Source organism: Lithobates pipiens, unplaced genomic scaffold, assembly GCF_037356315.1.
Source record: "Lithobates pipiens isolate NorthernLeopardFrog02 unplaced genomic scaffold, aLitPip1_a1.2 Scaffold_30, whole genome shotgun sequence".
Classification (NCBI taxonomy): domain Eukaryota; kingdom Metazoa; phylum Chordata; class Amphibia; order Anura; family Ranidae; genus Lithobates; species Lithobates pipiens.
In genome coordinates, this window is record NW_027507791.1 from 85366080 (window position 1) to 85379212 (window position 13133).

At 43.5% G+C, this 13133-nt stretch overlaps 1 protein-coding gene across 3 annotated transcripts in view; it reads right to left on the reverse strand.

Annotated features, from left to right (window-relative positions):
* Positions 1–13133, reverse strand: part of SPTBN5 (spectrin beta, non-erythrocytic 5) — a 404631-nt gene that overhangs the window by 21643 nt on the left and 369855 nt on the right. For all 3 annotated transcript variants that reach the window (XM_077464540.1, XM_077464541.1, XM_077464539.1), the window contains exons 59-62: positions 10042–10231; positions 8430–8606; positions 8242–8346; positions 4887–5687 (exon numbers count right to left, since the gene is read on the reverse strand). In XM_077464540.1, coding sequence (XP_077320666.1) covers positions 4887–5687; positions 8242–8346; positions 8430–8606; positions 10042–10231 — 1273 coding nt within the window. The remainder of the gene's footprint in view (positions 1–4886; positions 5688–8241; positions 8347–8429; positions 8607–10041; positions 10232–13133) is intronic.

Sequence of the window (13133 nt, forward strand, 5' to 3'; positions counted from 1 at the left end):
GAGCAAATAGCATTATATCACATATAATAACCTATGGTGATATGGTAGTGTAGCAGGGTGTCAATGGCTATGGTCCCTGGTTTCCCAATACCGCTTCATTTGAGACATGACACAGTAGCAGTCTTTGTGTGTGAAAACTCCCCTTTCCCATGCTCTCTAGCAGCTTTTACTGGCCAATTAGTTGGAAGAGGAGTATCACTCTGCACCCTTGGAGATGTAGTTTGCAAGGGCAAGGGTCGCTGTGCTGTGCAAGGAAATGGAAATTCAGGCTCCAATGGGGCATGGGATGGAGGAGGAGAGAGATTTGGACTTTTATGGTTCTGGCCGGGAAAGCCTGGGGCTTTTTCGGTCCCGATAGAGTGAAGACATCCACACATCAACAGGAGTTTTTAGCATGTGAGACCTGGGTTCAATGACTGTTGAGTTAAGAGCGCCTAGTGCAGTAAGGCTTCAGGACATCCTCCTCCACTGAACCACTGTCTTTGGGAGGCTGAAGCATTACTGCTGCCTGGTACCACTGTTGTTTGCCAGAAACCTTGGGGACGGACTTAATAGGAGCCCCCCTTCCAATAAGTGCCTCTGCAGCTGTATCCTAGGATGAGTGAGAGGGCTATCAGCCTAAGATTGGCATTGATTGCGGAATTACTGACTGCAGGACGTGAACTACACTTTTTAGCATTGCATCAATCCAGCCTAATCCTGCATCTCTATCAGACGGACACTGCATCCAAGCTAGTTTAAAACCATATTGTGCAAAACTATCTCTGTTGAGATGCTTCTATTCTCCAATTATTAAAAAGGCCACCTCATAGCTACAGCTTACATCCTCTGTATGCAGTTTATTTTAGGAAGGTTATCAATTGCACTAATCCCCCTTAAAAGAGCCCCAACGATAGCCAGCAGAAGAAACATCTAAAGACTGCCCTGTGTTAAAATGGGCCCACTGGCTCAGTCATTGTTTGGTTAATATCCTTCTGTTAAGTAGTTATAGACTTTATCAAACTGCCCTAGGCTTGTCACAACCAATGCCAATACACATTGACATAATAGTGCCCCACGATTGTTATATGTTATATCTGCTGATCATTGCTACACTGTAGGTGGTGTTGTCACAGTTTATGCTGATCTGGATAGCAGATGTTATTAAATATTTGGAACAACCTTTTTGTGATAATCACTTTTTGCATATCTATTTAAATACCTATGTTCATATAATCTGATTCCTTTAACCTTGTATCCCTGTTACTTACAGTACAATACAACCTGTTTTCTTTTTTATATAACCATTGGGTGTAAATGTATTTTTTAAACTGTGTTGTTGTTGAATAGGGATGAGCCGAACACCCCCCTGTTCGGTTCGCACCAGAACCTGCGAACAGACCTAAACTTTGTGTGAACTTTAGAACCCTATTAAAGTCTATGGGACTCGAACGTTCACAATCTAAAGTGCTCATTTTAAAGGGTAATATGCAGGTTACTGTCCTAAAAAGTGTTTGGGGACCCGGGTCCTGCCCCAGGGGACATGGATCAATGCAAAAAAAAGTTTTAAAAATGGCAGTTTTTTCAGGAGCAGTGATTTTAATAATGATTAAAGTGAAACAATAAAAGTGTAATATTCCTTAAAATTTCATAGCTGGGGGGTATCTATAGTATGCCTGTGAAGGGGCGCATGTTTCTGGTGCTTAGAACTGTCCCTGCACAAAGTGTCATTTGTGCAGGAAAAAAAGTCTTTTAAAATCACTTGCGGCTAAATTGTCGGCTCCCCGTAATACAGAGAACACTCAATGAGTGTTCTCTGTATTAGCCGACAATTCATTCATTCATTGATAAAAAAAAGCGTGGGGGTTCCCCTAAATTCAATTACCGCCCTTCAGGTCTGACATGGATATTAAGGGGAACCCCGTGTCAAATTAAAAAAAAATTTGACGTGGGGTCCCCCTAAATATCCATATCAGACCCTTCAGGTCTGATATGGATATTAAGGGGAACCCCGCATCAAATTTAAAAAAAAATTGACGTGGGGGTCCCCCTAAAAATCCATACCAGACCCTTTATCCGAGCACGCAACCTGGCAGGCCGCAGGAAAAGAGGGGGGGACGAGAGAGCGGCCACCCCTCCCTCCTGAACCGTACCAGGCCACATACCCTCAACATTGGGAGGATGCTTTGGGGGTCTGTGACCCCTCAAAGCACCTTGTCCCCATGTTGATGAGGACAAGGGCCTCATCCTCACAACCCTGGCCGGTGGTTGTGAGGGTCTGCAGGCGGGGGGGCTTATCAGAATCTGGAAGCCCCCTTTAACAAGGGGACCCCCAGATCCCGGCTCCTGTTTGAAATGGTAAGGGGGTACAAAAGTACCCCTACCATTTCACAAAGAAAGTGTAAAAATGGTTAAATAAGACAAACACACTTTTGAAAAATTCCTTTATTAAAAATAAAAAAAAATAAAAAAAAGATTCCAGCGGTGCTAATCCACTCTTGCTATCCAGCGATGAATCTCCGGGGTCCAGCCATGGATGATCATATCCAGCGAACGGGGGATCTATCAGTCCAGCGCTGTCCATACATCCGTCTTCTGTCTCCAGTGCGGAGACACTGCGGAGATCCCAGCGCTGACGTTTCTTATATTAGGAGGGCGGGGCCACCCGTCACCTGACCCCGCCCCTCTGACGCTGGAGAGGGAAGCCAGGGGTTCCCCAGTGATGTGTGGGTGACCCCGCCCCCTCTGATGTAGCGCAGGTTTCCGTTACATCAGAGGGGGCGGGGTCACCCATACGTCACTGGGGAACCCCTGGCTCCCTTCACCAGCGTCAGAGGGGCGGGGTCAGGTGATGGGTGGCCCCGCCCCCCTAATATAAGAAACGTCAGTGCTGGGATCCCCGCAGTGTCTCCGCACTGGAGACAGAAGACGGATGTATGGACAGCGCTGGACTGAGAGATCCCCGTCGCTGGATATGATCATCCATCGCTGGACCCCGGAGATTCATCGCTGGATAGCAAGAGTGGATTAGCACCGCTGGAATCTTTTTTTTATTTTTAATAAAGGAATTTTTCAAAAGTGTGTTTGTCTTATTTAACCATTTTTACACTTTCTTTGTGAAATGGTAGGGGTACTTTTGTACCCCCTTACCATTTCAAACAGGGGGGGCGGGATCTGGGGGTCCCCTTGTTAAAGGGGGCTTCCAGATTCTGATAAGCCCCCCACCCGCAGACCCTCACAACCACCGGCCAGGGTTGTGAGGATGAGGCCCTTGTCCTCATCAACATGGGGACAAGGTGCTTTGACGGGTCACAGACCCCCAAAGCATCCTCCCAATGTTGAGGGTATGTGGCCTGGTACGGTTCAGGAGGGAGGGGGGCGCTCTCTCGTCCCCCCCTCTTTTCCTGCGGCCTGCCAGGTTGCGTGCTCGGATAAAGGGTCTGGTATGGATTTTTAGGGGGACCCCCACGTCAATTTTTTTTTAATTTGATGCGGGGGTTCCCCTTAATATCCATATCAGACCTGAAGGGTCTGGTATGGATATTTAGGGGGACCCCCACGTCAATTTTTTTTTTAATTTGACACGGGGTTCCCCTTAATATCCATGTCAGACCTGAAGGGCCTGGTAATTGAATTTAGGGGAACCCCCACGCTTTTTTTTTTTTTTTTTAATCAATGAATGAATGAATTGTCGGCTAATACAGAGAACACTCATTGAGTGTTCTCTGTATTACGGGGAGCCGACAATTTAGCCGCAAGTGATTTTAAAAGACTTTTTTTCCTGCACAAATGACACTTTGTGCAGGGACAGTTCTAAGCACCAGAAACATGCGCCCCTTCACAGGCATACTATAGATACCCCCCCAGCTACGAAATTTAAAGGAATATTACACTTTTATTGTTTCACTTTAATCATTATTAAAATCACTGCTCCTGAAAAAACGGCCGTTTTTAAAACTTTTTTTTGCATTGATCCATGTCCCCTGGGGCAGGACCCGGGTCCCCAAACACTTTTTAGGACAGTAACCTGCATATTACCCTTTAAAATTAGCACTTTAGATTTCTCCCATAGACTTGTATAGGGTGTTTCGGCTTTTCGAATTTGCTGCCAACAGCCCAAATTGTTCACTGTTTGCTGAACAGGCGAACAGGCAATGTTCGAGTCGAACATGAGTTCGACTCGAACTCGAAGCTCATCCCTATTATTGAACATCTAAAACTGATATTGGTGATTCCTTGCAATACTGAGGGTTAGAATAATTAGTAATGTGTGTCAGAAGGGCTGAGGTCTGAGCAGGTCGAGGCCATGAACAGGGGGACCCATGTGAATAAGTGTCTCCTTCTGGGGTGGCGCTACAGTAGTTAAAAAGGAAACATAGACTTTTGATTGAATATATTACCTCTGGGATGAGATAAGTTTTCCCTATAATTTTGAACCCTGATGCATTTGTAACTTTTATTTTTGTACCATATGACACACTGTACTGCTTTGTAATTTTGGTTCGAATGTTAAAAATACTTTACAATAAAAATATTTTGGAAGAACAAAAAAGGAAACATAGGTGTAAGACTAAATCTGTCAAGGGAAAACCATGAAGGCTGTCACTGCTGTCCTCTGACCCTAAAAATGCAATTTGCCTATTTGTCTTGCTAATCCTCTGGCTTCAACACTTTGAGTCACTGGCCTGTAACAAACTAACAGATAAGGACCCCCTACCTTTCTCCTATCCTCACCTGTATATTTGTTCCAGACTAGTGACTCAGAGTCAGAAATCATTAGAGCCACTTGGTTAGCATAACAATTAGGCAACTACTATTTTCAAAAACAGGTTAGCCATGGTAGCCCCCTCATTGCTCTTGTGACTGGTTTACATCAAATGCACAATGGCTCCCAAAACAGTACTCACCAAATCAATGCTGTGGCCAATCTCTGAGAAAGGTGCATTCACTGAGCGTTTTGTGGGTACATAAGTTGAATTAATTTGTGTTTTTCCTATAGCCTGATGGCTGGTGTCTTCTAAAGAAATTAATGGGCCATCAACCTTTATAGTCTCTGTGACTGGCACCTTGGAGAACTGGTAAGTTGGTGCTGCTGTAGAGGGCTGCTGGGGGGTTATTGCTGGCGGCTGCGAAGAAGTCAAGACAGTCATGTCCAAAGAAGGAATCTTAAAATCAAGAAGATTTGTGGTGGTAACTGTTTCAGGTTCCTTGGTTGTTTCAAGTTTGTTGACCTTGGAATCAACACTATTTGGAAAAGTTCCAGTGATGTCTGTTGGCTTTGACTGCAGGGGACTCGGCGGCTCAAGAGAAGATCTCTTTGCACTTCCACTATCAAACTGTTTTGGAGGGAAAATTCTTCTTTCAGAAGTCTTCTCAGTCTCAGAAGAAGTCAAGACAGTCATGTCCAAAGAAGGAATTTTAAGATCAAGAAGATTTGTGGTGGTAACTGTTTCAGGTTCCTTGGCTGTTTCAGGTTTGTTGACCTTGGAATCAAAGATATTTGGAAAAGTTCCAGTGACATCTGTTAGCTTTGACTGCAGGGGCTCCAGAGAAGATCTCTTTGCACTTCCCCTATCAAACGGTTTTGGAGGGAAAATTCTTCTCTCAGAAGTCTTCCTCTTTAGAGAAGGCACCCGGAAGAAGGGCTCTGTTTTTTTCTGTTCCTTTTCTTGTAGGTCGATGTGCCCATGATGCAAGTTCTGTTCTCGCTGTTAATACAGGTAAATGAAGTAGTATGTAATTAGGAGTATTTATCTAGCAAGTTTAACAAGTGACATAGATACGTTGTACATAATATATATGTAATATACATAACTTATACCCAGAGACAAATTATGTCAACCCCTGATATATATAATCAATTTTTGTGGATAAGGCAGGTTTGGTGAACATTACTTCATCAAGTTGAAGTCAATGGGATCTGAATGTTAAAAACAGTAGTGGCCATTTTCTAGGCTAATAGTGAATTGTCAAGCAAATTACATGGGGGGGGGGGGGGGGGCGGTGTTCGGGGTGGACATTACCCTGGGCAACATGTACTAAAGCATAACATTTTTTTTAAAATTCAATTTGGCAGGGAGCAGAGGTTTTGATAATGACTAAAACTCAACATTCTAAAAATTCCTTTAAATAACGTGCCTGAGGGATGCCCTTAAATTGCGTGTGAAGTGGCACATCTGTTCAATGTATACAATCTACTGCATAAAAACTGAAAAAACTTCAGGCTTCTTAGTTCTGTTTGTTCCCGTCTTCTATACCCCACCCTCATCCTAGATGAAGGTGTGGTATAGATGTTAATGGGGGACCCAAAAGGACCATGCCAATCTCCCTTCTGATTGGAGAGCTCTAGGTCCAACACTTATTGTTTTGGACCTCTGATGAATGACCACTGCTTTTAAAGAGATAGTAGCAATCTGCTATGAAGCATACTCCCCACCTTTGTTTAATTGTAGCAGTGGGGAATGGGTGATATAATTCTAAGGCCGCGTACACACGGGCGGATTGTCTGCCCAACTTAGTCCGCTGAACCGTGTTTCAGCGGACAATCCGCTCGTGTGTGGGCTTCAGCGGACTTTTTCAGCGGACAGTCTGACGGACTTTGTCTTTCGGAATTTCCGTAATTTTGTCCGTCCAAACTTGGTTTTGTCCGTCCAAACTTGGTTTCAGCGGACAGTCCGCTCGTGTGTAGGCAAGTTGGACGGACTAAGTATGGCGCATGCTCAGAAAGGATTTACACGGCCGAAGGTTGCATTGCAGTGTATTGGACGTCGTTTTTCTAGTCCCGTCGTACGTGCTGTACACGTCATCGCGCAAGTTTTCAGCGGACTGTCTGTTCATCGTGTGTGGTCAAGTCCGTTCATTCAAAAGTTGAACGGACTGTCTGTCGGATTGTCTGACGAACTTAGTTGGGCAGACAATCCGCCCGTGTGTACGCGGCCTAAGAGCAACAGGAAAGTTTTTTTTATTTTGGTGAGTCAGACTCAGCAGGTATCATTCTTTGTGATTGACATGGATCTGCACTGCGTGATTAATGATGGATTTATATCAAATATTTTTTTTTTTACAGTTTATATTTCTTTTTGGAATTGATTATGGGTGCCCATTTACATTGGGGGGATCTAAGTGCTCTGCAAACTGTTGGCACTATATAAATCCTGTATAATAATGATAACAATGTTTGGGCCCCCTTATTGTTAAAATGGAGCTTCCAGAATCTTATAAGCTCCCAGCGTGTAATCCCCAAGGCCAAGGTTGTGGGGAAGAGGCCCTCATCCAAATCCACATGAGCAGAAAGTGCTTTGCCAGGCGTTAACCACCCAGGCAAGGAACTGCCTGCACATAGGTGGCCTGGTATGGTATGGTTCAAGAGAGGGGATAATTTGCTGCCTGCATGCTCGGTATTGCTACAGCATGACAAAAATCTGTAAATAATTATATTGTTGATACCCAATTCGAAATGATTTTAGCAAATCTTTTTTTTCTCTGTATTGTAATTAACATGAATTAAATAAATAAACTATATTAATTTATCTGATGTTGTCGCTCAGGTTATTGGCACATAAAAAATCCCAGCTTTTTCCTAGAGCATTTTTCTTGTCTAGTTGAATATTTATGGGATTCGGTGCCAGTAAGATTTCCTCTGATCAATAATTTCTTGTACTACCTCTTATTCTGGAATATATGCTGTAAGTGAAAGAGGTTATTGGAAGCCTTCACATGTACTGGAAGCCTTCACAAGTACCGATACATGTATTTAGAGGATGGCACGCCGAAAATAATGAAGATTTAATTATGCACTGACCAAATTGATGTTGGATCTAGTGTCAATACCTGAAAATTACTACTTCATTTTACAACCCCTATTTGTGCGCAATGGTCTACTGTTATGTACACTGAAAAATTATTTTTAGGACTTTAGTAAATATACCGATATACTGTAAGCTAATTCAGAAAACAGAACTACTAGAACAGGGGTCTCCTATCTACGGCCCTCCAGTTGTTCAGGAACTACAATTCCCATAATGCTTAGTCATGCCTGTGAATGTCAGGGTTTTGCAATGCCTCATGGGATGTGCAGTTCTGCAACAGCTGGAGGGCTGTAGTTTTGAGTTCGCTCTACTAGAAGATGGCTCTCCAAAGCTTGCAAAATAGCGGTGAGCTATTTCTAACAGAGCTACACCCAGCCAGGATAATTCTTTCAAGAGGAAATCCAGAGAGACGATTATAGACAAATGTGATGTAAAAAACAAAAGTTTGTTTTACCTTTGTTATCTTCTTCAGCATTTCAAACTTCTCCCCATGTGCCATCAGCATCTTTTCAAAGTCCTCCTGTTTCTTTAGCAGCTTTTCAACGTGGGCCACAGAATCCTTCAAGAAAACAATATGGTTTACATATGACAAAATATGAGCCACATGAATGAATTGAAAAGTCGTCATATGGAGAACCTCACCCCATAATTTTGATCAAGAAGATATGGTTCTCTAGAGTTCAGCCACCCATCAGCTTGTTCTATATCTCTAAACAGCAACTGGATCTCCAGATTTTCTTCATAGATTTCCCTTCTCCTCTTCCAGGTGTCGGAGATCAGGTCCATCAGCTCTGAAAGCTCTTTAACTTTTTCTCCAATCTAAAATTTCAAACTACAATAAATCAATAGCCCCAAACAGATGTTTTTTTGAGAGTTTTAATGTAGTCTGAAACTAGGACAATGATAGAGTTAAAGACAAGTTCAAATAAAACTGATAATCCAGTTTTGCATGGTTGCAGGCAAGTTTTATAACATGCTATTTTTTGAATATCTCTTGTGAACCCCAGAAGCAATATAATCTACTACAAGTTCTACCCTATGGTTGTAGCTTTCACAAAAACAAACTATGGTCTTACGCTCTCTCCCTAGAATCCTCATCAGGTAGAATTTACAAGAAATCCATCTGTGAGTAGGCCACACCCTACTAGAGACAAACTAGAGACAAACAATGCTGCAGAAATCTTACCAACTATTACAGGGGTGTCAAACTCAATTTCATTGTTTGCCACTTTAGCAGTATGGCTGCCCTCAACCAGACCAGTTGTATCTGGGATGCGCTACATACATAGTGCAGGATTCAGGAGTGAATTACGTACAGAGTGCAGTGTTCAGGAGTGAATTACATACAGGGTACAGGGTTCAGGGGTGAGCTACATACTGAGTATAGGGTTTAGGGGTGAACTATGTACAGAGTACAGGGATCAGAAGTGTGTTACATACAGAGTGCAGAGTTCAGAAGTATTCTACGTACAGATTGGAGTGCAGAGTTCAGGGGTGTGCTAAGCACAGTATGCAATCCCCACTTCAAAAACCCCCTTCCAAAGCTTCCTTGCATCTCTACTCTCTCCTGTCTGGCCTGCCTCTTGTACCACCCTGTGTAATTGACTCTGCCTCACCTTGCACAGAGATCCTTCTCTCTCTGGAGATCTGGAACCCACCGTGAGTGTGTGCAGGAATCTGTTATACCTGGGTGATGCTGAGAGCAAACTTCTATGTTTAAAAGTGACAGTGTGAAGTGGGAGTGGTGGGGTGAGAGCCAAGGATGGTGGAATGGAGTTCCGCCACATGTTAACCGCAAAACTGTGTGTGAGGGCCACATAACAAGGCCTGGCAGGCTGTATTTGGCCCACGGGCCTTGTGTTTGACATATGTGAACTAAAATCTCCAAAAGCTGTTAGAGGCTATTGGGTGATTCAGCTCATCAGTATCCATCTAGCTTTGGGTAGAGCAGTTATATAAAATGATGGATAATGTTGAAGAAAAACTGCCACACACGTAGCTGAGTAAATATTATAAGCAGATAACTATTGTTTGGCCAAGCAGTGTGTTTGCCTGAGAATGATTTAACGGAAATGACAGTACTTTATTACACCTTAAGAAATGAGAACTTGCACAGTAAATATAATGTAGATGCCTTTAAATTCTGGAGTGTAAAGCAAAGAATTTTTAATTTTTTTTGCAAAAAGTGAGTGAGAGTGATTTGAATAAAAATGGAGCTGGCGTAAAACATATATATGAGACATAAGAAGCCTACCTCCACTGCCATGAAGTGATGCTTCTCCAACAAAGCCTTTCCTGTTCTTTGTAGGTCCTCATATTTTACCCAGTGCTTGTCAATCTCTCTTTTATACTCTTCATGCCGTTTAATTAGTAGTTCAGCACCTGCAACATCATTTGCCAGTTCCTCTGATATCAACAGAGCATGCATCTCTCTTCCCCAAATTCTGATGAAGAAAAAATAAATAAATGCAAGACAAAACATTTCATAGTATAGGTGTCACACTCTCTTTTTCCATGTTCCAGTGCTGAGTATTTTCCTCTGTGTGTATCTGCCAGCTTCCAGCCAACCAAAATAGTGCTAGTGTGTGGATTGCTCAGTGTTCAAGCAACACATCCATGTGCTAGCAGGTGGACCCTCTGTGTTTTCATCTTGCTTTTCCTATGTCTCTCTTACTCCCTGTGTTCCTATAGCTCCCTTATGCCCTGTACACACGGTCGGACATTCCGACCACAAAATCCGTCTGATTTTTTCCGATGGATTTTGTCCAAAACTTGTGTTGCATACACACAGTGGGACAAAGTTGGTGGAAAATCCGATCATTCGGAACGTGGTGATGTTCATTGCGCACAACGGGACTACGTAGAGGCTAGTAGCCAATAGGTTTGGTCTCGTAATTTGATCTGAGCATGCGTGGCACTTTGTCCATCGGAATTCTCTACAAACTTTAGATACAAATTTTAGATCCTGCTACCAAATTTTTTCCGCCGGAATTTCCGATGGAAAAAGTCCGATAGAGCCCACACACGATAGGATTTTCTGACAATATAATCTGATCGGACCTTTTCCGTCGGAATTTCCGACCGTGTGTACAGGGCATTAGTGTTCAAGCCTTGTTCTCAGTGTGTTCCAACATGATCCCAGCCTATTTCTCCCACTGTGTCCCAGACTGCTCCCAGCTTTGCTCCCACTGTGTCCCAGCCTTGTTTCGTTCTCTCAATAACCAGTTCTTGTAATTCTGTGCACTTCTACCTGCATTCCGTCTTCCTTCACCTCCATGTCTCTTTTGGTCTTCGGTTTAATATTGTTTCTCTTAACCAGTCTGTGTCCCCTGTGAGTTTCAGCCTGCCTCATTATCTGTACCTGTACACTTCCAGCCTGTGTTTCTCATTTGCCTCTGTGTCTTCTTGTACTCTTTGGCTATTTCTTTGTGTATTCTGCTATCTGGTGTGTCCAATGCCTCAGCGCTGCATATATTTGTGGCCTGCTTGGGTGAATCAGAAGACCACAACCTGGTTATTGTTGCATAGCAACATCTCCACCTCATGGAACTGTGGTGAAGACCATGTGGTATCTTGGACCCTGCACCTTGGCCCTTTTCAATTCCGGTAAGCAAGTGGCCAGCCAAGTCCTCTATGTCCACTTGGTGGCTTTTGCCACCACCCACCCAGTGGCTATCCTACAGTCTGGTCAGCCAATCCGCTCCTGCTGGTAGCACATTCTTAAAGGGGAAGTAAACCCTGATGAGTTTACTTCCTCTTTCATTCCCTGCAAAGGCAAAGCATAATGGACTACTATGCATTGCATAGTAGCCCATTATGTGTCACTTACTTGATACAGGAGCCAGCGAAGTCACCGCTGTCCCCTGTAGTCCGCCGCATCCATCTTCTCGTGGGTCTCGCAGCTCCGTCGCTGTCATTTGGCGAAGCCGCAATGACGTCACTCCCGCGCATGCGCACGGGAGCCGAGACACGCGGCATTGCGTGGCATCTTCGTTATCGTCTTCGGGCAAATATCTCCTAAACCGTATAGGTTTGGGAGATATTTCTTGGACCTACAGGTAAGCCTTAATCTAGGCTTACCTGTAGGTCAAAGTGGTTTGTAAGGGTTTACAACCACTTTAAGTTCAACAATAGGTGACTTGTACTCTCTTCTGTCCTCTGTGGGCTGCATGTGAAAAAATACTTACCTTGGCTTTCTGATTCTTTAGCCCAGTGTGGTTAGGCAGAATAGTCAAAGAACATACAAACTATAGCAGAAAATACTATAAAACCGTAAAACATTCTTACCCTCTGAACCAACATAGATACAATTAAGGCAACGTATGGTGGTTTTACATATATGTATTTCTTTCTTTATGGTCAGAACTAAAAAAATTGTTCAAAACATTTTAGTCATGTAAATATTGTATATTATTGTTTTGTTTTGTTTTTCAATGCAGCATTGGAACCATTGGGTCTTTTCAAAATGTTTTTCCCTATGCCCTTAGCTCCTTATGGTAATCTTGTTTTATTATAAAATTCCTTTTCAGAACTCAATATTTAGAAACGTGATGACCCCCCCCAGTTCCCTTTCACGCTTTCATGAAAGCCTGAAAAGGAACTGTTTAGCTAACTCACAGTGCTCATGTACAATTTGTAAAACAAAGTTTGTGTATGTACTGTATGTATGTAAAAAATTTATTTGAAAAAATAATTAAAAATATAATTGACCCAAACCTTTAAGGCTTGTTTACACTTGCATTTGGGGGGGGGGGGGGGGGGGTGGTCAGTGAAACCCCACAGTTGAGCTGTGTTGTTACTGCTCCTCAGCCACTCCCTCCTTTGCTGCAGAGGCAGTGGCCGGGGGTGTACACATGCTGCAGCAGTAATTCTACCTTGTCATGCTCAGCGGCCATCCTGCCCACTAAGTGTGACAGCAAAGCAAGTGTAAATAAGCCCTTAGGCCGCGTACACACGCGGGGACTGTTCGCCCAACTTTGTCCGCTGAACAGTGTTTCGGCGGACAGTCCGCTCGTGTGTGGGCTTTCAGCGGACACTTTCAGCGAACAGTCCGCTGAACAAGGTTTTTCGGAAATTCCGAAAAACTGTCCGCTGAAACTTTGTTTCAGCGAACAGTCCCCTCGTGTGTAGGCTTGTTCGTCAAACTAAGTTCCGCGCATGCTCAGAAAGGATTTACACGCCGAAAGTTATAATGCAGTGTATAGGACGTCGTATTTTTCGTCCCGTCGTACGTGCCGTTCACGTCATCGCGCACGGTTTCAGCAAACTGTTCGTTCGTCGTGTGTGGCCATGTCCGTCCATGCTAATTTTGAGCGGACTGTTTGCCGAAACTGTTTGACGGACAAA